The 26,840-nt window shown below is 38.1% G+C and overlaps 1 protein-coding gene across 12 annotated transcripts in view; it reads right to left on the minus strand.

Annotated features, from left to right (window-relative positions):
- Nucleotides 1-301: 301 nt before the first annotated feature.
- The window catches only part of Pcdh15 (protocadherin related 15), a 1,295,283-nt gene continuing 1,268,744 nt past the window's right edge, over nucleotides 302-26,840 (minus strand). For 4 of the 12 annotated variants that reach the window (XM_040732064.1, XM_040732063.1, XM_040732062.1 and 1 more), the window contains 5 exons: nucleotides 25,262-25,480; nucleotides 23,090-23,098; nucleotides 22,392-22,532; nucleotides 20,370-20,375; nucleotides 16,743-18,900 (listed from right to left, as the gene is read on the minus strand). In XM_040732064.1, the coding sequence (XP_040587998.1) occupies nucleotides 17,457-18,900; nucleotides 20,370-20,375; nucleotides 22,392-22,532; nucleotides 23,090-23,098; nucleotides 25,262-25,480 (1,819 nt within the window). In that variant the 3' untranslated portion in view covers nucleotides 16,743-17,456. Of the gene's footprint in view, nucleotides 4,366-5,686; nucleotides 6,564-7,538; nucleotides 7,648-11,982; nucleotides 12,008-13,524; nucleotides 13,544-16,742; nucleotides 18,901-20,369; nucleotides 20,376-22,391; nucleotides 22,533-23,089; nucleotides 23,099-25,261; nucleotides 25,481-26,840 lie in introns of those variants that run through there. The other 8 variants (XM_040732071.1, XM_040732065.1, XM_040732070.1 and 5 more) reach the window with 6 other exon arrangements.

Consider the following 26,840-nt stretch of genomic DNA (forward strand, 5'->3'; position numbering starts at 1 on the left):
TGCTGAGGTCCCAAGGGATGGGTGGGTGGCATTGGGGGCAGAGTGGGATTTATAGGTTATATGGTCCTGTGGGGGGCTGTTGGTATAGTCTGCCTGCAGGAGACTTCCCTGCTGACTTGCTAGTGTGACTGATGTGGGTGGGAAAAGGGCCCAGGGTTTTGCCCCAGGACCTAGGACCTAGAGACTGTGTGGTCTAGGTGGGCAGCTGGTCTTTATTTTTGTTAGTAGTAGAATTAAGTTTCACATGGGGATGACAAAATAATTGCTGATTTTATCTCTATCTGAAAAACAAAGAAACATCTTTCTTTAAATAGAAATTTATTTGTAAAACATTGTGTAATGTATAACAATGCACTTTAACCCAGACTTTATACTTGATTTTCTTCATACAGTAACATGTCATTTAAGGAAGAACAGGTGTTTGAGAAATCAGCAAAACAGTGGCTGTCCTTATAATTTCTCAAACATCCACATCCTTCATACATGTGCTTAACTTACCATAAACTTAAAGTAGATTTTAATGTAAAAAAAAGTAACTGGAATCAACCAATGCTAAAACAAGAGAAATACAACAAGGCATTTATGTTACTACACTCGCATAGGGAGAAACTTTCTATATGAAATGGAGTCCTGGATACTATTTGACCCCTCAGATGCAACACTGTGGTGTTGACAGGCACAGGAGGCATCCGCCCTGAGAATAGATTCTTAGCACTTTCCACCTATTTGACCAGTGAACTGAAGTAGCCTGTAAGTTCTCCTTACTATGTAAAGTGCATGCAACGAACAAACCAGAACCAGAGATATGTGAAGGTCCGGGAAGGAAAGAAAGACAATGGCTTCTTTCACCAATCAATATTCAGTGGTTTCTTGCTCTGTGATACATGTTATTAACAACGTTTTGATTGTAGCTACAGTGACTGTTAGGAAGAACCTTAGAGGGCAAACGGCATAGTTTAACATCACTGCTGGCAGTGGGGACTTCAAGGCAAGCCTTTTCCACACTTTAAGAAGGTCCTTTGGATTGAGAATAGCTCTCATATCTTTCAACCAATGAGAAGAAGAAATCTAGAGACTCAGGACACTGGGAGCTGATGGCCACTGAGTGGCCAATACCCTACTATACTGATTGCTCTTGCTTCTTGATTTTCATGCCTACAAGGCTTCTAATGTCATGTTTTATACTGGGACTTGATGGTATCTACCATTTAGGTTGGTTCACTGGGAGCTGATGTTTTCTTCTTTTTCTTTGTTTGTCTTATTGAAAGCTGATGTTAAGAACAAAAATTAAAGGAACTTCCTATGCCCTTCCAGGAAAACCAGGCTCAAATTTTCTTATGCACACTTACATGTAAATACCATCTAATGTTAACTCTTTTTTAAGATTAAATATACCTAGGCATTTCCCCTGTGTTCTGCAGTTTAAAACTGAGTCAGGATTTTATGGGCTGTTCAAAGTCCTGGGAATGTAATGATTCAACCAATTCAGATTTATTTAGCTAGAGTTTTAGTGCTGTCTCTTTTCTCCAAATACACTAACCCAAACATTTGATTTGGTCGTTCTACATCAAGTTTGCTCATCTTTATCTCACCCCAGGAATAGATTAGCCTTGTGATCACTTGTATCAAAATGATCATTCTGTAAGTGCTCAAATAGGCATGCCCCCTGGGTTTTAATAGCTGCATATTGTCTTACAAAATGTGATTTTGAAAATAACAGTGCTTTTCATAATGTTAGGACATTATTCTTGGGAAAAAAGCTAACCTTCAGAACTATGCTCATATCTTAACAGAAATTTTCTGATACCCATACAGTTTTTTACTGAAATACTCAAATCTTACCCCCATCTCAAGCTTGTTTTTCTCAATAGCACTAACCAAAACATAAACACTGCCGACTTACCTACCCGAAATATAAGAAACTATGGCTTGAAAGCAAAAAAAAATAATTGTGATAGAAACAGCAACAAATAAATTTTACAGACAGAAGCTAAAGGGAGAAAAAATATTTAAAACTTTATGAAATACTATCATGGAATGTTACAAAAATATTAATTATAGTCAGTGATCAATGACTGAGCTAATAGAGAAATATGAATGCTTAATGCAAAATATTTCATGTCACAAACAATTGCTTTGGTGCTTGAATGAGTACATCATTGCTTCACGAATTTCAATATACATACTAGCCATCTTAGATATTGTGAAAATGCACATTCTTGTTATTAGGCCTGCAAGTGTGGACATGAGTCTATACCTATAACATTACTATTAATGCTGATGACTTTTCTAAGGGTATAAAAAGGAAGTAATTCCCAATAGAATGAGATGTCAGGATATGATTACAAATATGTTCAGAAATCTGAAATAAAAATATACTAGTTACAGAAAATGGCAAGTTTATGAATATAATTTCTTTACCTTGTAAATATGAAAATAATACCCTAAAAACTTTTTAAAAATGTGAATCATGTTGGGGCAATAAATAATAATGTCAGTTCTTCAACCAAATAGCAAGCATACCCGAGGGGATTTAATTGAAATATGAACTTGGTCAATACAGTGCAAAATTTGGATTAACAATATATAACACTAAGACATACTCAATAAAATTCTGAATTATTTTAGTCTACTTTGGTCACCTTTCTACAGCTGTAGAATGTGCAACACACAAGGCGATTTTTAAAGGATATTTTGTTTAGCTTCTATTAATAGGAAAACACCGTGCTTTGTTCAGAGGTTGGAAATGAAGACATATTTGCAGACAATTTGATAAGACAAATAGGTAGACAACCATTTTTTTTCTGGCTTTGGACCATCGCACATCAATACGTGCATTAGAATTACCTATAAATGAACGGGAGCTGGGAGAAGGTAAGTGCACCAATGTAACAAAGCTATATATGCAGCCCGTATAGGCATTTCACACATTGTATGTATCTGTGACCCTGACATAGCCTTGTATGCTCCGCTCATGAAACATTCATGTCTAGTCACATCGAGACTTCTCTGCCTTGTCATGTTGTCCACCCAACTTGGATTGGATTCTAGAAGCATTATTGCCTATTTGGTCCTCTCTACTTCTCAGTGAGCTTTAGCTGAGGGTGAGGTTTCTATGTTGCTCCAAACACTTACTGAATTTCAAGTGGTTAATTTGCTACAATTGGAATGGATAGACTGTGTTCACGGACATGTGTGGTGTGCACCAGGTAGCATTGTAAATTATTATTTTTTAAATCTTTGACCTCAAATATTCTTCCTAAGGTCAAAGGTACTATTTCAAAATCTTTAAAACTTCATTGTGGATAATAAGTAATGTCAGGATTAAAAATAACTTACAAGTGATTCCCACATGTACTGCTGTTTTGCAAGTCTATTTTTCATTTATAAAGTCAGCACTGTACAGACAGTATCTGTATAAGTCTCATACCTATAAAATCCTTTATCCCATAGAAAATAAAATTACATGTGCTGAAAATCTAGAAATGGATTACAATCTATGTTAACCAAAAACTTTAATGATTTTTACTGTTGCTTCTTGTTTATTAACAATGAAAACTAATTCAATATTCAACAAAATAGCTTAACTTTTATATATGTTATTTAGCGAATTAAATCTGTCCATAAAGATTTTCTGGGGTTAACAATTGATACAAATGTAATATCTCTCTTTTTCTCTCTTATTTGCAAAGCAAACTGTTCAAAATGTTAGCTTGTGCACATTATAAACCCCATATGTTGATTTTTTGTGACAATAAAAAGCACAGTTCATTTAAAAACAAGTAAAAAACAAGTTACTACTTTTTTTATTGGTCAGAGTTTTGTCATTGGTATATGGAGGCTGTTCCATGGGCCCATCCAGAGCTCCTCCTCATCTGATGGTATATTGTCACCGTGGAATTCCATCGACTCTCTGGAGAGCCTACTGTCTACCATGGACTCCTGCTCGGCTGTGTTTCTCAGCCTGGTCCCTGATGGCTTCACTGCTGAGTGCTCGGCCACCACGGGGCATGGGGCAAAAGTGACCAGGGTTGGTGTTCTTTTCACTTTCTCTGTAGGAAAAGGCCCCTTGAACAGCGTGTTCAGGGGCACATTCTCCTCGTGTGTCACTGCCAACTTGTCTAACTTCTTCAAATGTTTCCCCCGTGGCACAGGGGAGGGGACCTTCAAGCTATCGCCGAGGCAGGCACGGCGTGTTCTCATCACAGAACCATTCTGTGCAATGTAAATGTTGCCGTTGACATTGCTGTGGCTACCCGGCTTGTAGGGACAGCTTCTTTGACACTCAGGGGCACTGTCTTCCCCAGTGGAGCTGCTTTCACACTCTCGATCCACCACTAACTTGATCATTCTTTTTCTCGTCCACTGAAAAAGAATCACAATACACGAGTCATTCTCAAAGGAAACCAAAGGTCGTCGAGATCACACAGCAGTTCCTGGAAAGGTGACAAAGAAAATTCTCAAGCAGGGATGAGGACCCTTTTCATATCTTACTTTCTTTTCTCCAATACTGTATTGGATTCAGAGTTTAAATGCCTTTGAATGAAGTGTTGCTGAGTTTGGAAGTAGACCTAATAGGAAACACTTTCTTTTTACATCAAGATACAGTGAGATGTGAAAAGAAAAGTGTATTTATTCATAGTCAGCAAAATTCCCACTCATTGTTTTACAACTGCTAAACTACCCAGGGAGTGAAGCAGATAGCCAGGAACAGAATTTATACATTGTACCCATTTTAATGCTTCTCTTTCCAGTACTTTAAAGATATTGCTGAATTCATGTAACTCTAATTTGTAATTCACTGTCTCATGTAGTGAAAATGTTGGTACATTTGACACAAATCATCAGTCGAAACATCTGATTGTCCTGGGTCCCCTCACTTGGACTCCACTTACTGAGAGGAACTACCTGTGCAACATGAATGCTTACTACTACATAAATCAGAACGTCTCCTTGTATAAGCAACTGGGAAACAATGGGCATTTTCACTGATTCAGTTGTTTTTTACCAAGAAATATCAGAAGTGATGAGGAGTGAAACATGAGCAATGATGCATGTTTCTCTAAACAGTATGGCACTTTGGGGGAACGTGAATGTTCTATCTGCACTGAAGAGGCAATGTTTTTCTGGACTCTGTATGAGTATTTTAAATTATGGTTGTGTCTGTTTGCCCAGAAGAGAGGCTGTAACTGGTACAATATATTTTTGAACACAGCATAAGTGGTAATCACTTTTAACTTTCAAAATACGGTTTCATTTAACTCCTAGAATTTGAAGGTGGGAGCTGATGTAGGGTATCTTTGATATGGCACCTTCTCAGTGAGCAGAAATTCAGAGACACAATTACTCTTATCATTTGCTGTTGCTTGTCTAGCATCTATTCTGCAAAGACTACATATTTGCCACATATATACGCATCTTCTGTTGCTATGGACAACTGTCACTGATAATGCCACTTTATAGTCAGTGCTGATGTTTCTCGGTTTGATGGTACAGGAGAGAGTAGTCAGTTTTGATTCAGTGTGTTTCCGCATGCACACCTATGTAGGTAGCATATGTCATTTTTTTTTTTTCTGACCTACTTCTGATCTTGAGTCAGAGTGAAATCATTCTAAAGCCGAGAGTCATTTTAGAGAACACACAGGGAGGCACTACACACGGGAGCACACATCACCGCAAACCCCACCTACTATGAACTCTTTCTAAAGGGCTGTGTTGTAGCCTTCGGAGTTTGCCCCTGGGGACTTGGTCGGGTCTGCATCCTTCCTTCTGCTGTAGTCCGGCACCTGGAAGCCCCATGGGCCTCCAGACAGACTTTCACTCGTGCTGCTGCTGCTGCTGCTCAGTTCGGACTCCTCCTCGCTTCCCAAGGCCCTCTCCATGGAGGCTGATTCTGCACTGCCCTCCTCAGGGATCTCTTGAGCCTCCAGGTCTGCAGACTCCTCCATGGGAGCTGCTTCGCTCTCCTCTTCTTCCGGACGTCCTTCCTCCGCTGGAAGCTCTTCCTCCACCTCTTCCTGTGGCTCCTCTCTCCTGCCTTTCACTTCCTGGACTCCCTCTACTGCAGGCCGCCTTCGAGCTAGCACGATGTTTTTCCTGGCTTTCTCCCCTTCTGACTCAGTGGACTCAGATTCTTCTGACTCTGGAGTAGAGCTTTCCTCCTCTTCCTCAGACGGGGTCTCCGACTCCGACTCCTCGGTGGTCTCGGACTCACTGAACTCGGACTCGGTTTCTGTGTATTCGGTGTAGTCGCTGGACTCCTCCTCCTCCTCTTCCTCGGATTCCACCGTGCTTTCGGTGGCTTCCTCCTGGTCCAGAGTGAGTTGGAGATAGTCTTTGTCTTCTTCTTCAAGGCGCCTTCTCCACTCCTCACCCTCAAGGTCTATGCCTCTTTTCTCGGCGAGACCTTTGACTTTCTTAAAAATCATTGGGAATATCCTGGCTCTCTTCCATGTCGGGTACGTGGGCTCGGCGGCTGGTGGCTTCTCAACAGTGACCACTACCTCTTCCTCACTGGGTTCTCTAATTTCAACTCTGGGTTTTTTAACTTTCTCTGGCTCTTCCTGGAAGTTTTGAGAGTGCAATTCAAAGGTTAGATGATAGCTCAAGGGTAGTCACGATGCCATCTTGTCCCTCATAAGTTAAGCAGGGATTCTCTTTTGGGGGGGGTTAATAGCCTCACACAAGCTATGCAAATTGTTTCCAAAAAACAAAGACAACATTCTTTTCTGATGATAAAGAGAAGCTGGCTGGCAGACAGGCAGTATGTGATTTTATTTTGCCTTTAAGGTATTAATACCCAAATCTAATGGTCTCTCTTTTCTATTATTAACAGTTTCATTTTAAAACTTTTATCAAGAAAGAAAAAAAATCATTGCCATTTCTCTCTCTAAATCGAGAGTTTTGGCTTGTTAACTTTCTGCTGTGTCTCAGAGTTTTTAAACTCATGAAACTACATTCGGTAATTTGAATTTTTTTTTTGAAAAATCTGTCTTGTTGAATTTTGAACCAATTAGAGCTGCAATAACAGTCACTTCATGGAAAGAAAGAGAGTTGTTTCCCAAATAAATATAGCAGGCAAGGTGTAAGAATTTGAAAGAAATGATTCATGTTAACTTATAAATGAGTCACATAATATTTTAAACATACTAGTGAAGATACTTTGTTCTGTGATAATTGACATATGAATACTGTAGTTCTCATGATTTTTAGTTAAGCAGATAGTATAACAAAAGTAATCAGGTATTGTATAATTTTTTAATAGATTTGGGTCTTAGTTCTGCCTTTAGAAAACATTTTATTGCAACTTCTTTCAATTGTTTAAACTTTTACACAGAAGGAAGTCAACTGAAAAAAGTTAAAGAATTTCCCTCCATAGAATAGAGAATGAAATGGCCAGCCCTGTGAGACTTCATTGAAAAACAAATACTAAATGATTAGAAATTCTCAAAACTGGAGTATTTGACAGCCTGTTAGTCAAACCTGATCGAAAGCTCATTATCACATGGCTCCTTTGCTCACAAAGTCCTAACATTTACCTCTTCCTCTTCATATTCCTCTTCGGCTTCACCCATCACTTCACCGTACTCCTCTTGTCCAGCAGGTGGGAGCAGGCGGCGACGACTTCCATACTGGGGCATTTCATACCTGCAACATAAACTTGTAACTTGAGACATTTCTCATGTGGGTGTAGACTACCACAATGATCTCTGCTTTCCTCTTGTTCTTCGTTATTTCATCAATAGATACTTTAGGATCTATTAAGTTCCTTCTAAAAATTATAACAAAACGAAACAAAACAGAACTACATGTAAGAACCACTACCTGATGCCAGAGCTTTTTTTTTTTTTAACCCAATAAGGTTTCCCTGGAATAACAAGGAAGAGACTTGTTATTTCACACATAAATTTGAGGAGAGACTAGAAGTAGGAAAAAGATATAATACTTCATAAAAATGAAGAACCAAGTATGTAATTCACCAAGGATGTAAATGCTGTGTTTTTACATGAAAATTTGTATGGAATATGGCCTGTGTGGCATTGTCATTGTTCCGTATTTTTTGTGGGCAGTTGGCTTAGGCATGAAGAATTAACTCTACATGTACATACTTTCCATTAGGTTCTGAAGTATATTCTTTGTTTTTATTTTTTCACTGCTCTGGCATAAAACTTGAGGTAGGCTGGTTAGTTAAAATGCTAAACCCAGCATATGGAATAAATGGTGAATTCAGGAATTGAGCAAACATGTTTGGCTTCTATGTCCCAACTTAATCACTATGAGCTTTCTTTGCAGGCTTCTACATACACAAGCAGCACAAGTGCAACAGCAAAATGGCGAGAACTCGACTAACGTAAAAATCAGATACACTATTCGTTTTCAGTTATAAAATCGAGGCAATGATGCTCTAAAAATTTACTAGCAATAAACATTTTAAAAATAACACAATGCAATTCTGAAGGAAAAACTGAAGATGTACCCATGCTCATAATTGTAATAATCTCGTCCATATTCCTGGCCAGGATCAATCCCAGACTCCATGGATAACTCCTATTGTTCAAAAAGAGAAATTTGCATTTTTAAATAAATTCCTTGCGTCTTACAGTTTTAAGTGAGATCCCCATACCTACAATTTTTGTCTCTCCAAGCAGTCCTGCCAGAATAAGTTTAATGACAAGTGCCGCTTGACACGTTGCTGTTCTACTTTCTACAGTTTCCATGGAATTCATTTGTCATTAGATAGTGTGTGAATGGGAGAGCTCAGTATCCTTGATGATAAAACTTGGAAACGTTTTCCAGGGGAGTAGTTTTACTTGCTTTTAGGTAGCTTGTAAGATTAAGGTAATCAATTGTAAATTACTCTGTCTCTTATTTTTGTAGCTTCTGCAAGCAGAAAAAGTGTTACACTAACTTTACTTGTTCTGTCTTCCTGCCAATGGTTCCCTGATACTAAGTTCTCCCTCATCAAACATTTTAACCGTTGTCCAATAGTAATTCATACATCAATAAGAACTTCAGTTTAATGCTGATCCTGGTGCTAAAGACGGTTGTTTTTTAGGTTTCACTGTGACTTCTTCTGACTCTTGATAATACCTACTTTTTTCAAACTCCACTCTTTTGCAGAGTTTAAATTAATTTCCACACGCTTCCATTTTAATTCCTTTAACAATGATAAATGGCAAAGCTAAAGAAGACTGAATTTGCAATGGAGTAAGAGAGGAGGACAGTGAAACTCTAATTATCCACAGGGAAGTAGGTTGGAATATGTAAGATAATCCACTATTGATAGGAATTGGTTTCACGTGGTAAATATGGACAATGACTCTTAGTTATGTCACAACTTGCCAAATCATTTAAAAGGATTAATTGTGGCTAACCCCAACCAAAGAATTCTACCAAAAATCTGGAATTTAGATTTCTTTAAAAAAAAAAACAAACCAAAGGCATGGCACTGTTGCATACTCCAAGAATCTTGTTGGTGTTTCCTGCCTTCCATGAGGTCTGGTTACTACTTTTCTACTCTACTACCCCATATCCATACTTAGCATCATCCTGCAGTCTGCCTTGCTCTCACTTCATGTATATTCCCAGTCAGGTACCTGTAGCTACTAAGCCCACAATTGCACTTCTACACTAATGACAAATGACTTTGTCACTTACAAAGATTTTGAAAACCAATTCAATTGTGATGTTAAAACTCATTTAACATTCCCATTAGAATAAACACTTTAAAAATAATTAGCAATATCATGGTACCATAGACAGTGGGCAACTGGTTCCCATAAAATTCTGGGGTGTGTGTGTGGGAATATAAACTTGCAAAACCTGCTGGAAAATGCATAGCACAATATATCTTCCCTAACAGCCCCAAATCAGCACCAATGTGAAGGTCCAAGAAATGAATCCTCTGTAGCACATTGGCACAGGATAGGCAAAGGAGGCTGAGGCCAAGTGTGGATGGAACACAAGTGAGATCCCACTTACAAGAGTTAGAAAAGAGGTAGTCTGCATGTTACAGGCCGGAGAGCACTTAGGGTGAGGGAAATCAGTGCTCAAAGTTGACTCATGTGTTAGCCACACACATGAGTGCACTCTTGAAATTTTCATCTAGGTGGTTTATATGTGCTTTGTGTCTGTAGGCTTTAGTATAACAAAATTCCCATTATAGGAAGGTAAGCACATCATAAGGTTAAGAAAGGAGCGGTAAGAAATTAGACCAAAGTTAAAGCCTAGTTTTAAGTTTCTTTGAAAAACACATGCGCTTCATACCAGTGAGTTAAGACTTCTACGTGACTAGTAGCATAATTATATTGGTTTACATAAAGATAATCCATGCATGCCTAATCTACTACATAGAAGGGACCAAGAAGAAACCTCCAAGTGGTTTTAATTGTAATTTAGTAATGATTAGTTATATATAACTGTAATTTTATTGCTAAGTTGAGAATAAGGCACCGGTTTTGCTAGTTGCTGTATGTTCCCAGCATCAACTACTTTTAACAGGGTCAGGGTTACAAGGGAACAAAACAGGAATTATGGAGTACAGTACTCTACAATATTCTACAGTTCTGAACTGGGTCAAGACAGACAGGAACTAACAAAAACATGAATGAAGAGCAGAATGGTGAGTGTTAAAGGAAAGAGACAAAGGAAACAAGTTCTAGAGACATAAAAGACCACAGAACTGAGCCGAGCAGGTGACAAGAGTTGGCCTCTTCATGGCATGACAATGGTCCTATCTGCATCCCTAGTTACTGCATGCCACAGACTCTATCTGCACCTCTAGTTAGTGTGCCAAAAATTAACTGTGTGACAGACCCAGCACTTAAAGTTAATTTTCATTGATGCCCACACAGAGAAAGCAAAGTTAACTTAGACTCTTCCTACTATACACTGCTTAAATTTCTGTAAACCAGAACCATTTCAGTCCCGTTTCCTCAGCTTCTCCCTACTTTGTCTGTCTTGTTGACCAGATGCTCATGAGCTGGATGTGACTGTCAACATTTTTGGGTGATAGCACTGTTGGGAGAATGCATATCTTGTTGAAAGCTGTGTGTTTATTTAGATTTTAACTATGAGGTTTTCTGGCTCAATTATCCCAGAGATTTTTTCATGAAACTTCCTAATTAAAAGCTTAACATTAAACTTATATACATCTGTCCCTTGCCTCTATATTTTTGGTGAAATTCTAAACAAGAAATTCCTTTCTTTAGTAGGGTACTGTTCCTAGAGAAAAGAGCCAAATTTTTATAAATGCCTATCAAAAGCCTAAGTTTATCATAAATTAGTATTACTTAATATTCATTTTAGTCTTAGAGGTAGATAATAAATGAGTATGCATTTATTACGTAACTCTGAAAATACATTTTTCTTTGTAGGAGAGATGTTGACTCATATATGTGTTGATGGGAGCAGGGCAGATGCTAGAACATTCCTTCAGTCTTTGCCCCATCTCTTTCTGACCTGACATTCAGAGAAACCCCAGCTCCTGTATCATTCATGGAGTGGCTTCATGCAGTAGTGTCTGAGTCTTGGGGAACAGTGCTTTGCTTGCCTAATTTCTAGAGCAGTGGTCCTTAATCTTCCTAATGCTGTGACCCTTTAATACAGTTTCTCATGTTGTGGTGAATCCCAACCACAAAATTATTTTTGTTGCTACTTCATAACTAATTTTTCTACTGTTATGAATTGTAATGTAAATATCTGTTTTCCAGTGGCCTTAGGAGACCTCTGTGAAAGGGTCATTCGGGGTCATGACCCACAGGTTGAAAACCACTGTTCTAGAGAAAGGCTACCAGAAAGAAATTGACAGATGATTTTTTTTGTTTACTTATTTCTTTCAGTTTGAAAACACATTCTCTCTCCGTGGTAAAAGGGGACCACATCAGAGGCCATCCACTCTGCCCACATGTAACAGAAATATGAAAGTATTGTAAAGGTTTAGTGAGATTGAAAAGGAAGTGAAAATCGATACCTCCGGCTTAAGAAGAGAAGGTCTCAGCAGTTGATGCTGCCAAAGGAAATCAAAACAGGAAAGATTTAGGTAATAATTCAGACGGGAAATGTAGAATACCATTGCGAAGAGAGGGATAAAGGCAACAGCTTGAGCCTGTCACTTAAAATATGATTCACTATTCACATGACAGCTATCAGACTATTAAGAAACATTTTAGATAATTACTTGGGTACGCAAGGTGTATAAGAAGTCATTTGTTTTAATTTTGGTTTTATCAATTACATTTAAAATAACCTTAATAGCCAGTATCGATAAAGATAGTTTTATTTAAGCTTTATAGTATGAAAGGTTACTTGGGTTTCTAAGAACACATAATATGGGGACAATTTGACAAGCTCAACCTTGATTCAAGTTGTTTATCATTTTCTTTCCCATAACATTGTAATCGCTTCCACTAGGAAGAATAGAAAACTGGAGTGACAAGATGCAGTATCTTTGGGATTGTATTTAAGACATGGTCCTCATTCCCCCATTTCTTTTTAAATGAAATATGGATGGCTCACATTCAAGCATGTTTTCAAAGTCTTCTGTGAGTTAGGAAATTGTCCTTTCTCTAATGTGTAGAGCCTCCCACCTGCCTCCTTCCCCTTTTAGTCACTCAGTGAGCTGGGACAAAGTCCTTATCTCTAGCTTTCATGGTAGCTTATGCGTCATGTAGAAGGGAAGCAATGTATGATCTAATTTGGGGTAAGTGAATTTTGGGAGTAAATAGTTAAATGATGACTCTTCCTGTGCACCCTGGGAAGGTAGGAGACAGCTCGGGAAGTGGTCTTGTCTGGGAACCAGCTGCTCAAAATGAGCATTTAGATAACTTGCTCTTTGAAAAGGAAAGGGCGTTCAGGGTAGAGATGATGAGTCTAATTCATCTGTCACCTGTTACAGTCATACTCTATAACTAGTTCTTCATATAGGTCATTAGCACAATTCTACATAGCCTAGAGTTTATACAATCCAAAGTATAAGCTACTTAGAGAATGTATTTTCATTCCTCCTTGGGTTGAGAAGCTGTGTGCTAAATCAAACTAGGTTCCCAGTAACTTTGCTTACACCATCACCCAGCATTATTGGTTAGAATCTTCAGTGTGTTGTTCTCTGTAGGCCGAGTCAAAGGAACATAAAGAAAACTCAGAAATTTCTAATGGGATGATTGACTTATTAGGTATTTAAGATATTCTGGCTAGGTGGAACACTGGATTGTCTATTAAGTTGACAGCTTTGGAATCATATCTATAGAACCAGAAAACCAAATTTAGCATGCTATCACAGTCCCAAGTAGTTGCAATTGAGGACAAAGACAATTGGTCTTTGTTTACACCCTGAATGATAGACTTAAGGCTCCAAAGCAAAGAAGCAACAATATAGAATTAAAATGCATTAGAAAACATCATTAAAAGTTTTGATGGAAATAAAAGAAGATAAAGCTAGCTTCAAAAGAAGCAACATTCGTCCTATATATTATACAAAGGCTTCCCTTGAAGGCTTGGTGCTGTGCCATGTAAAAAGGCCCTTACCTCTGGTGCAAAGCCTCCCCTGAAAGGCAGAAATGGAAACTTGTATTAAATGCATGGATTTTCAGGCCAGAGAGAATTACAGATAAGGACCATTTAAGAGAATAAGGGGAAAATAGGATAAAATTTGTCCCACTGGGACATATTTCCTATAGTATCATTATGATGGGAAGGTTGAGTCATGCCTGAATTACTAAATTATCTCCACTGATCTTGCTATCATATGATCAGCTAAGTATATCCATGGAGCAGGTAAAGGCACTTTCCACCCAGCCTGATGAACTGAATTCAAACCCCAGGGTTCTTATGGAGGGAAAGAACCAACTCCTGAAAGTTGTTCTCTGACTTCTATCTATAGGTATGTTATGGTTCATATTCTCCCTACCCCCATGCATACACACACACTGAATATATAAATGTGAAAGTAACTTAAAAACAATGTATTAGTTCATTTTGATTCTATTATGATCAACTGGCATAAAGGCATTCTATGCTGTCTCTTCTATAAGTCTCAATAAGTCTTCACTGAGGAAGAGATGCTTCTTAATCAGAAAGTCAGATATGTATGTCCACACTTATATTCTTCAAAGTTATTGCACTTCTTTTGTCTGCGTCAACTTGACTCTAGCAATAACGAAAAAAAATTACTACCTCCCATAGGTCAATTAAATTATTAGAACTAAAGTGAAGAAGATTTGATTTCCAAGTATTCAAAACTCTAAAAAGATGAGGAGAGTTCATGGATCATATGTTGTATCATATTTGACTACACTTGAGAGGGACAAGAGAGTATAACAATATGTGTGCCACTAATTATAGACTTTTATTTTCTGTGTATTTAATCATTAGACTAATGCTGTTAATCTTTTTTTTTTTTGGTTTTTCGAGACAGGGTTTCTCTGTATTGTTTTGGAGGCTGTCCTGGAATTCGCTCTGTAGACCAGGCAGGTCTCAAACTCACAGAGATCTGCCTGCCTCTGCCTCCCGAGTGCTGGGATTAAAGGCGTGGGCCACCAACGCCCAGCAATGTTGTTAATCTTGTTGCATACAACTGTGATTAAGAGATGTTACCAAGTTAAAGGTATGACTTTCTAAGGTACAACAAAAGCATCTTTGCAGACAGGCAGTCATACCTCTATAGCAGTGGTTCTCAACCTGTGGCTTGTGAGACCCCTCTGAGCCTCAAACAACCATTTCATGGAGGGTCAAACATCAGGTATCCTGCATATCAGATATTTATATTATGATTCATTATATTAGAACAATTATAGTCATAAAGTAGCAATGAAAATAATTTTATGGTTGGGGGTCAGTAAAACATGGGGAACTGTCTTAAAGGACTGCAGTGTTAGGAAGGTTGAGAACCATTGTACTCAGGATAAGTACATAGCCAAATGTGCCTTCAGTAGTTACTTAATAGCTTGGTGGTAATTAGGCAAATGCAGTGTGAAGCAATCCTCAACAGCTTATTTCCTGAAAGTCTCTATAGTGAACTTTATGCTTATGCCGATGCATGTGGCTATTATAATCCTTCTGATTCTTGTAATACTTTATATGCATTCCAACTTATTCCATTGTATTTTTAGGCTCATATTTAGGACTTAATCCTACTGACGCCACACATACCAGGTACGATATTCAGATAAATTCTATTTTCTATAATATTTTGCTAAAACAATATCCTGGTTTAGTGGGAGGCCAAGACAGGAGAATTGGTGTGAGTGTAAAGTCAGTGTGGACTACATAGTGAGTTTGAAGCCACTGTAAGATTCCTTCTCAACAGTAATCCCATGCACACACACACACACACACACACACACACACACACATGTTCTGGTGCTTTCATTGGGTATCCATACTGCTATTTGAGCTTAAAGGTAGAAACTAACTTACAAGAGGTCTATAAATCAATATTCATAATTATCTATGCTGTTTCAAAGTATGACTATTGATTATTATAAAAATCAGTCAAATAATATCAATGCAACTTTTACATGATTCTATCACATCATGGATAGCAATCATTCATCCTGCATCTGTATGTGTTTAATTTTTATAATGACAAATGTGTGATGAATTTTTTTACATTTTAAATAAGCTATATAGCTATCCTTTATTCATGGAGCAGATCCTAACAAATGCAGAGGAAAGTAGGTCCTTTTCATACAGTCAGGTGTCAGCTCAGAGCATGGAAAAGAGGAGGGAACTTTGGGCCTGTACATCTAAGTAACCTTTAGAGGGCTCATGTAGAAGAGAATTCAACTGATTTTGAGTCACACCCTGTCAGCATCCACCATATAGTGCAAATTCTCAGGCATAGGACCAGCTGCCAACAGAAACGCCAACAGAAGCTTTTCAGTGAGAGAAAACAAAACACATTCAGTAGTCCAAAGAAATCGATTACTTGGGATTTGGAGGAAAAGTATCTGACACAGATGGACTACCAAGAACAAGTAGATTTGCTGATTTTTTTAAGTCTTCTTGTTAATCAGGATGAACATTAAGTTATTGAAGGGCTGTCACCTCAGTGATGACACTAGCAGGCTTCTCAGGGTTTGTGGACGCACAGAAGTAAACCCAAGCTTAACCCTGGCTGGGACACTTCAGGAAAACACCTGCTGTTTCTGTGCAGCCATGGAAGCTGGGGAGGCAGTCACAGCTGCTCTCCTGGAACACTGCATAGAGCTATTTTGGAATTGCATCTTTCTCTGTTTAGGTTTATGTCTTCTCAAATACCACAATTCTAGAGTTCAACAAATATAGGAGTTTGTTTAAAAAGTATGGATTCCTGGTAGTTACAATTTTATTCAATGTGTTTTGCTGGAAAAATAGTCATATGGCTATATATGTAGATATAATTTATAATAAATGTGTATACTTTATGAAGATAGGGGTGCTTAGCTTAACTTTTATTCCCCAGAACTCAATCTGTTGAGCTCAGGAATATTTTAACAACTACTGCAACTATGGAACTTTCTCTCCATGGGATAAGTCTTTATCTTCAGCCTCAAACAAGGAGGATAGAGGTGATAATTCACCAAATACAATCTCCATTTTGAATGTGATTTTATTTCATTTATTAAATAAATTGGATATCAAAGAATATTTTCTTGTAAGGAAGAATCCTAAAATTATAATTAAGGAAATAATGTCATTTTATGAAAAGGCTCATTAAATCACATTTTAGGCAGTTTTGATAAAAATAAGATATCTTACAAAAGTCAAGGGCATGAGATTTATTTTCATCATAAAGAAAGAAACAGAAAATACCAAGGTAAAGAAATAGAACAGCAACTGAAAAGCGGGAGAAATTTACTGTCTGAAAGCATATTAAATAAGGTCAAAACAAGCCAGAATGGAGGATATCATAAGAAAACCGATAACTACATATTACAGCACCTGAGATTGATTTGAAGTCCCTGCTGTCTGTCACTCCCTACATTTCTAAGGAACATTTTTACCTGGGAAACATTTATTTTTACCAAATACATAGACTTCAAGAAAATAACAAGCCCAAGAGAGAGCCCTATTGCTTACTAATAGCTTGCTGTTCCTGTTTCTCCCCACTAGAACATTCACATAAAACTATGGTCAAAAGCAACATTGCCCACCAGCAAAGTCAAACAAGCCTTTGGTTTTAGTTGGATCAGTACTTTCCATGCCCACATCTCCCCACGAAAAACAGATAAAGTTACTTACTTTTTAAATAAATGAAGGACAAATAATGCTACCTTGAAGTTAAGAAAATTAAGGTAAATCTACTCTATGAGTTAGTGGCGATGATGTTAATTTAAATTAAAAGCGTGGAAGAAAACGGCATTGCATTGAGTTTGGGGTTAAAACAGTGGAATCTCCTTTGACGTTCGAATTCTCGTGCTCCACTTCAGGCTTCTGATCAAGAAAAGAACTGCCCAGTTAAAAAAGGACAAGCAACATTACAACGATGTTGACTGACAGTGAGTTTGCACATCAATTCCCTCGACAACCCTAACCAACGTTTCCTGGCTCTGGTCACATGTGGTTTCCATGTCTGTTTTGTCTGGAGGGCAGAACGTGTGTAGCTTTGAGAAGTCTGTGGGTGGACAGTTTTTTTCTATGTGACTGTACATGTTAGACACCGACTTCTCGAGTTCTGCTAGGTTTTTCACGTGTCTAAGGACCCCTTTGGGATGCCTGTGGGGTTCCGCCTCACACAGCGGTTTGGATGCTGGTGGCTGTGCCGTAGAAGATTGAGTTTCTCTGGCGTGTGTGACACTGGCAGTGCATTTAACAGCTGGTATACGAGTGCTGTCTGTGGGTGGACCTGAAGTTGGAGGAGGCAGTGGTGGGCAGAGGCGTGGAGCTGGCGGTCGAGGAAGAGGAGGAAGTGATGGTGGCGGAGGAAGAGAAGAGGTCCGGGGAGTAGAGGTGGGGAGAGAAAATGTAAGAAGCTGGGGAGGAGGAGGGTTAGGAGGAGAGAGGGGAAGAGGGAAGGTAGTAAAGGCGACAGGAGGTCGAGGAAGAGGAGGCCGAGGAAGGGGTGCAGGGATGGTGGGTGGGTGGGAGAGGTTTTCAAAGGAGTTCCTTTTCTTTTCCGTATCTAACGTACGAGTGGGGGTCTCTCTCTTAAAGCCTAGAGAATTGAAAACACAAGGTCTCGGAGTAGGAGGAAGTTCCAAGGTGCAGTCAGGAGGAGGGGCGACAACATTCGGTTCTGAGCGGAGTTCTACCGCTCTGGAAATCGTTGGCAGAGTGGAGAATGAAAAGTGAGACCAAGAAGAAGAAAAGGAAGAGCCCGGAGACAGAGACTTCATCTGCTCTGTTTGCTGTATGATCAGGGTGTCTCTGTGTCCCCTTTCTTTCTCTGACCCGTGGCCATCTTCGGTTGGGAGCATGGCATTGCCGCTACCTCTCTGGGTTGGGTGGGGTCCAGCGCTTTTGCATTCAGCTTTCTGCCTGGTGATCTGCCACTCCACCAGGTCTATGGTCTCTGGTCTGTTTGGAGCTTTCCACATGAGCCTCCTAGGGAAACTCACAGACTGATTCCATAGCCTCTGAATCTTTTCTCTTGGGCCCCTCAGAGACTGACTCTTAACTTGTGTCCTGGGTGAAAATAGCTCTTCAAAATCTGTCCTTGGTGAAAGGTCAGAATTGGTTGACCTTTGACCTATACTTTCCATATAGAGGGGATTATGGGTACTTAAGTCATCCTCATCAGGAAGAAATGAGAACGTCCTTGCTGGCTTAGGCTGGCTGTCCTTAAGTGGTCCCTCTATATGAGTCGGCTCACGACACTCAGTGGTACTGGACGAAAAGGCCATCCCATCGTGATGACTGGTCCTGTCTTCTGGGACCGAGCTATTTCCCCTGCTTTGTTCAAAATGGTAGAGAAGGAAAAGACTTGAAAGAGAAGAAGGAGACAAGTTGTGAAATAGCTTTCATAAGAGAGGCGTTCTCATGGCTATCATTCTATATTACATTACAAAGGCCTAACAGTGCTAATTCATTGAAGTAGAGCATCATCATGTTCAAGATCCTATTCTAGAAAAGACAAGGCAGGTGCATCCAGAGTTGAGACACTCATGAAAATATCAATCTCTAGACTAGCTTCCTCCGATTAGTTTGATATAGCAAAATATGTGGGTCCATATCTAATGGTTTGCTCCTATATAAGTCACAGTTCTGGAGAGTGTGGAGGGTACCTCTGCTTTTTTGTGTACCCCACAAACAAAAACCCTTGCTGGATGGTGCTCAGGGCATTCTGCTATGCACGGGTCTTGATAGTGTCTCAGTAACTGTCCATTATATTCCATCTCAGTAACTCTGGGAGAGAACTATATCCTCTGATATAAAACAAAATTTGTAACAATACAGAAAGGGATGCCCCTTCCCAGTTTAGAAAGACAGGTTGGAAAGTCCTCAGAGAGTTCAAAAGTCATAACTGAGAAATCAACTTCACGATACAATCCTGAGCTAATATGATTTCTTCCGGTTTAAATTCTATGCTTAATTATTTTAAAATAGAGACAATAAAAATAAAAAGGAGGAGGACTTACATTTTCTACAAACATAATGTGGGTCAAATTTTAGTCATGATTCCCTTTAATGACACTATTTGTTGAAACTGTGTTGGTGTCACTGCATGGTTTGCTCATGCATGAATACACGAGTAGATGTGCCTGCTAATTAGAGTTAAAAAGTTTCAGAGTACAAATCAAGGGCCTGAGCTTCAGCATTGGGACCCTTCCTTCTGAAAGGTTACTTAGCAGCTACTTCATGTAGCTCCTCATTAAGTTTGCCCTAAAGCATAACAGCAAATTAATTTTGTCACTTATCTAATGTTTAAGTAAAATACAAATATTTTGAATAAGAAACAGTTATTCAGCATGGGGTAATAGATTAGGCAATACAATGATATGGAAGTCTGAAATTTGATGACAGAAACAGGCATGCTCACAAATGGGCCTGGATTATCAGCCACTCCGAATAATTTAGAATGCAGGAAAGATAACAAAGACTTTTGCCTTTCCTAAGCGTGGAAAGCTATTTTGAAAACATATCAGGTATTATTTAACTTGGCATTATCTAGCCATTAGTTTTGGAAGAAGTGACCTATGCAATCATTGATGTCACTTTGGATTGAAAGAACTCTGTCTGAATTTAAGATGAAGATACTTTAGAATCCTTCCCTGGTGGGCATGAGCACTGTCACATCGGAAGGGAACTAGGCAGGGAGGATGAAGTTTCCCTCGAAACACAAATGCCTACATTATGACAGATGAGGACCACTGTGCAGACAACAATACTGCTCAATCTATCCCACCACATCTACTTTCTAGCAGCTTCTTATTAGAATGATATTTACTTACTTATGCCTATGTATCCACAGGTGAGAAAGAGAAAACATGTGACAGGAAAAAAAAGTTTTAGCTATCATTAATTTGAGGCAACTATGCAATACTAACAGATACTTGCTCTAAACAATATACACATACACGAAAGAAAAATGTTTTTTCAAAAAATTTCTTTCCATTTAGTCTTGAGAATAATATCTAATCATGTTTCAGATAAAATCTTGTGGCATTTACTCCAGTGTCTTATCGTGTAGGATTTTTTATCTGACACTATTTGCTGGAGATATATAAAATTTATCTTTGTGAAACATGGGTTATCTTATTCATGAAATGGAAATTTTAAATAATGTCAGGTATCATGAATGCATCTTAAATCCTGGCTAGTGTGTACTATGTTAGGGAGATGGTACTGGGTTTGGGGAAGAAAATAAATGTATCAGGTAATAGATGAGCAGTATTATAGAGTGCTAACTTTACATAAAGTTATTATTTACTATGTGAAGATTTTTTCAAAATGGATTTTTCTTTTAAAAAGTAATTGGTAATAATTCCCTTGGAGCTAGTTTATTTTGTATCTTGCTAGAATCCTCATAAAACATTATCAATAGAAAAATGAAGCATTTCTATAACTAAGGTTCAGAATGAAAATGATTCAATACATAATTGAAAGATCTACAAGTTTTCAAGTGCAAATAAAGACACTCACTTGTAGTTTACCCTCACCACACTCTGATTGCAGGTGCTGTTGCATGAAACTCTTTGTAAAAGTGGATATGCATATTTATTTATCTCAGTCATTGTTCTCATATGGAAATACTGCCAACTTCACACAAATGCTTTTTTATCTGAACATTATTGCTGGGAAGAGCTGCTCAGTATAATCATAGAATCAACTCATATTGGCTCAATTCCTACTTCACCAGTAATTCAATAAGAGCATCACTGTAAACTATGAAAAAGTAAAAAACACATACTTAAGGAATGAATCCTGTATGCAAATATAAATCTGTGCTTTAAATTTTGCTTTAACTTTAACACACATGGAATGTATATACTGCATATTTTATCTTATATATCACATATATTTATGCAACACCAAAATGCCACCCATGTACACTTCACATATTTATAAGTATATAATATTAATACTCATGCATCTGTCTAAACTAGTTTTTCCAGTAGAAGCAATTTTCATGATTTTTAAGACTACTTTACTACTGTGGCTAAATGCAAGAAACAAAAGATACCGCTTTTAGTCACTAGTAATAAAGCTCCCTGAGTTTAGCCTCTCTTCAAAATTGTATAGCACATTTAGTTGCTTATCCTGCCCCAAAGTATTTGTTCTTGAAGTTTTATTATAAATACAAATTAAATCATTTGCATCATTTGACAGAAATAGCTGTGAAGTCTCAGCCATACATTAACAAGCTCTGCCAAAATGTCTGGCTTAAAATTGCTTAGAAATTCCACAGTGCTTCCAGAGCAATAAATACAGTGAGCAGACTATTCAGAACACACCGTGCCATTTCATAGTTAAGACTTAAGTTTTCCTTCATATAATATCCTACAATAGTACCTTAAGAGCATCTGATACTAAACTGCAGAATTTGGTTTTGATTGCCAAATGGAAGGTTATTTTTTTCCTTATCTCAAATCAGGAATTACCATCTTACCATTTGGATTTATTACAATCTCCTACTTGTTTTTTTGAAATCTATAATTCTGTTCAAGAAATTGTCCCAATATCATTAAGAATGGGAGACTAAATATAATATCCAAACTCTATTCTGTAGGTGTATGTTATCAATGGTATTACTTTTAATATATATATATATATTCATAATTTTTCTTTTTTCTTGATTTGTTTGCTTTTTGTTTTTGACTACAGTTTTCCAACTTAAATTTTCAACTATTTTTGACTTAATAATAAATGACAGAGCAGGATAGGCTTACAGTTGTATTTCTGCATAGGCTTGGAACTAACTTCACTCAGAGTGTACACTCCTCCCCAAAGCAGCTGTTCCCCCTGCTACTCACATGGCGCTCTCTCCCAACTCCTCATAGAGATGTGCCCCTGGGGGTGGTGGTGGTGGGGGTGCAGCAGGTACAGGAGCTGCAGGCTTGGCTGCAGGCATGGCAGACTGGATTCTTGCAGTCTTGGTACACTCAGCCTGGCGTCTTGAGTAGAGTAAGGTTGTCTTGTGAAACTCAGTTTAGAAACCATAAACAGTCAATAGTCTATTGTTTTAATAATGAGGTTCTGTTATCAGATGGGACCCACTTAAATCATACACATATATTGTAACTACTAAAATCGATATAACAGAGCATCCTTATGTTCAATATGTAAATGTTTGTTCCTTGGAGAAACAGAATTCACAGAAATACTTTCTGATTTCTTATAAATGTCTGTGACACTGGTGTTAAAGGTGATCTGTGGTTTTAAATGTCACAGACAGTATTCAATTTACTTCTTAAAATTAAAGCATCAAATTGTAGAAATGATTAGAGCACACCTTACCTTTCATGTTATTGTTATAACAAATGCTCTAAAATCAGCTCAAATACACACACACACACACACACACACATGCCTCAAAATCTTAAACTCAAGTAAGTGCTAAGAAAATAATGTATAGTTCATGATGGTATGACTACTTGATCAATATAATCTGTGATTTCTCATTTTCTACTATATAAATTCACATGCAAAAACTATTCATAATTATACTTACACTTTAAACCTGTTTTGGAAAGCAGTGCATAAGAAGAGGAAAAAGTGGCATTAGAAATACTGTACTAACAGCTTTATTTCATGATTTACTATAAATTATGAACAAATCACTGATTAATCTCATCATGCCACAGTAGCAGGGAGGGGAAGGACTTCAATTTGGTGAGTGAATGAGTAGAGACTTACAAGTTATTAAAACATTCACCACAAAGAAAGAAACAGGTGAACTGTAGGGAGTAAGAAAAACTATTGAAATACAGATCTAAGAGATTTAATTCTCATAAGAAAATGGAAACTTGAGGGTGACCTGATATTTGTAAGGGCTTGTTTGTTTAGTCCATTGGAGGAATATTGATTTTACTGATATCAGAACATGACTTGTTTGAGGAATAGATAAATGAAAAAAAAAAGAGAAAGAACACTGCAGAATAAATGTGGAAATTAACACTAGATTGATCCTTAGTGATTTAAAGTGATTTTTTCAGTACTATTTATGAGGAACTTTAGATTTAATAATCAGTTTGTTAAGAAAACATTAATTTTGTTGGGTGGTGGTGGCGCACAATTTTGAGTTTGAGGCCAGCCTGGTCTAGAAAACTACACAGAGAAACCCTGCCTCGAAAAACTATACCCAAATGTTATGTTTACAACCACACATGAACTTTGTTATGAAATTAACCACTTCACATGGAACATATCTTGGACATTTCAAGTAGGGATTAACTCACTGTATTCAATTTAAGAGAAAATTATTTAGTGATTGAAAAAGAAGGTATGGTGACCCAAGTTTTGAGTGTCAACTTGACAGCCCTGGGAAGAGGGAAACTCATTGGGGGAATTACTTCTATCAGACTGGGTTGTGGGTGCTCTGTCTGCTTGCTTTCCAACTTCTCACAAGTTAGCAGCCTCTGGGAAGGAAGAACCTCAATTGGGAAAACGCTTCCGTCACATTGCCTATGGGACATTTTCTTGATGGATGGTTGATGTGGGAGAGCTCAGCTTATGGAGCTCAGTGACACTGCTGAGAATGTGTGCTTGACTGTGTACAACAGAAAGCTGAATAGCAGCCTGGAAGCAAGCCAAAGAAGAATGCTCCTGCCTCCAGGTCCCTGTCTTAAGCTTTGGTCCTAGCTTCCCTTGGTTATGGCTTACAACTGTAAACCAAACAATCTCTTTCTTCCCCAGGTTGGTTTTGGTCAGTGTTTTCTCGCAGCAACAAGAAGAAAATTAGGACAGAAAGGTTTCGGGGTAAGGATTCATTGGGAACATCTTAATGCTTTCCTTGTAGGTATTTCAAATAATGAATAGCTTTTTCTACCATTATTTCTTAGTGCTTGTTATATCAAGTGTTTATAAATTTTATTCTAATTGTCCGTTGGTTTTGTGGCAGTCTAACTTCTCCTTTTCATCAACTCTTCATTTTTTAAAATGGCTGTCAGTAGGGACATACCATTAATTTCTCATACCTGGCAGTAGGCCCAATGTATTCCTTGCTTACCTCAATTGTGGATACTTATCACTTCAATTCCTTGACTGCCTCACAGATATTAAATCGTTTTCACATAGAGATAATCCTAAAATGATTGTATTTTACTGTAGGAAGAGAAAAGACTAAAACTCTACTCAGCCATTGCATTTATGAGAAGACATGCGCTACACCAAGGGTACCAGGAAGAGAGAAGCTACATCAAAAGCCACAGGAGAGTGTTGAGTTTACACCATGATTTGGTAACACTGCATTGTCTTCATAGAGGAAAATGTAACTACAAGGAATAAAAGAAACAAAATAAAAAGAAACGATGAAACAACTAGTTAACACGACACTATCTGGCCAGGTTAGAGACCCGGAAATCTTTTCACTGAAACTGGGCGAAGAGTGACTTTGCTATCATCTTGTACTGCTTTCTCTTTGGGGGAATTTCTTGGGAGCTTTTGACCCAGAGAAGAGAACGCACAAAGCCAAGAAGAAAACGGTCCTGTGAGCAAAGACTTACCTAGAGCAAAGGACACTAAGAAATCTACACAGAGTCTGCGGTGCTACCCTTGAGGAAGGCGTTTTGGTACAAGCAGGAAAACACGAAGACGGGATAGTCACACCATGCACGTTTTGTACCTAAAGCTACTTTACCAGGTAGCTTCCTGAGAGTATCCACTTAGCATCCCCCATACTCACTGTCGGTAGCTCACTAAGACCACCAAGATGGCCGGGATGCAGCAAAGGATGATGATGAAGGCCAAGGCCAGCAAGGCCCCTTCCGTGTACCCTAAGCTTTCTCCTCGCTTCTTGATGCTCGTCACTGCCTCAGGAGTCCGGATCTCCAGAATGCGTCCTCCTTCCCCATAATAAGGTTGGAAGTCTTTATTGATATCGAGCAGTTTGCCATCCAGGAATCTTTATTGTGAGACAAATTGAAGAACTGATTACATTAGAAGAGCAGAGTCGATCTGAAATTAAAATATATCTGTTGAAGCCTTTTGATATTTTGAATTTAAAAAAAATCAAACTGCATTGTGGGGGTTAGTGTTACTGACTTGAGGCCTGGGAAGCAAGCATACTTGTGAGGGATCGTCTAAGGTTAAGGTTAGCCCCTGAGAATGTCTATAAGGGACTGTCTTGATTTCATTGAGAAGGACCTAGCCACTGTGGGTAGCACCATTCCTTAGACCTGGGATACCGGGTTATATAAAAGGAGATAGTGAGCAGAGGGTATGTGTGTTGGGATATGGGGCCCAGGGGTTGGGGTGAAATCTAAGGTTGGAAAAGCTTAAAGGGGTTTAGTGGGTGGTGGGTGGGGTCTTCCCTGGGATCCATAGGACCACTGTGTCCTCAGTAAAACTGCTGGGGTTGTGGACCCTAGTGTGGAGCCCAGGAGAAGAGGTACAGCCTGGGCACTACCTATTTTCTTAACTAAAAATTTCCACAATACAACATAAGAAAATTAAAATGCTTGTGTCTGTCTGACTCCCACATCTCCCCTCTTTTCTCTTTGTCATAGATGCATATTTATTAATAGATATAAAGATATATAATATTGTATAATTATATATAATAATCAACAATTATATAGTATATATTGTATAATAGCATAATTTTATATATATCTATATATATATCAATGGAGATTCATTCCCAGAGACTAACATTAGGCCTAGGGATGTGGTAATAAATTTGCTAATTATTATTACTAGCTTTGTTTCCTATCTTTAGACCAAAGAATCCAACATCTTCAGATGCTTAGATTTCAGATGATAAAAATTGAGAGAATAGCCTTAGCTGTCCATGACAGGGTATTAGGCAACAATTATAATGTCTTGGTATAATTTTTTTAAAGCTTAACTTCCATTCCTATAGTTTTAATATTAATATCGGCATTTTTTGGTCTTGGAGTGTATGTATCTTTATAAATAAATTATAAATTATTTATGAAAAATTCATAGGTTTAAAAATGCCAGTGTTTTCAGATAGTAGCTTAGGAAAATTCTAAATGGCAAATTTTATCTCCTCAAAAATTATTTTCATTTTCCATATCCTTTTGTGGTTTTCTCTCAGATATTTTATTCTAAATTTCTCATGAATGCAGTTCAAATTACACCCCAGTCATTCTAGTCTTTACTGCCAGTTAGCATCCTTAAGACATAGATGTACGTTTTTCTAAAATCCTGAAATTATCAAAATTAAAACACATTTATATAGAAAGTAAAGGAGACTATCAGATTAAAAAAACAGGGAAAGATGCATTAAGAACAATTGT

Source organism: Mesocricetus auratus, unplaced genomic scaffold, assembly GCF_017639785.1.
Source record: "Mesocricetus auratus isolate SY011 unplaced genomic scaffold, BCM_Maur_2.0 Super-Scaffold_100027, whole genome shotgun sequence".
Classification (NCBI taxonomy): domain Eukaryota; kingdom Metazoa; phylum Chordata; class Mammalia; order Rodentia; family Cricetidae; genus Mesocricetus; species Mesocricetus auratus.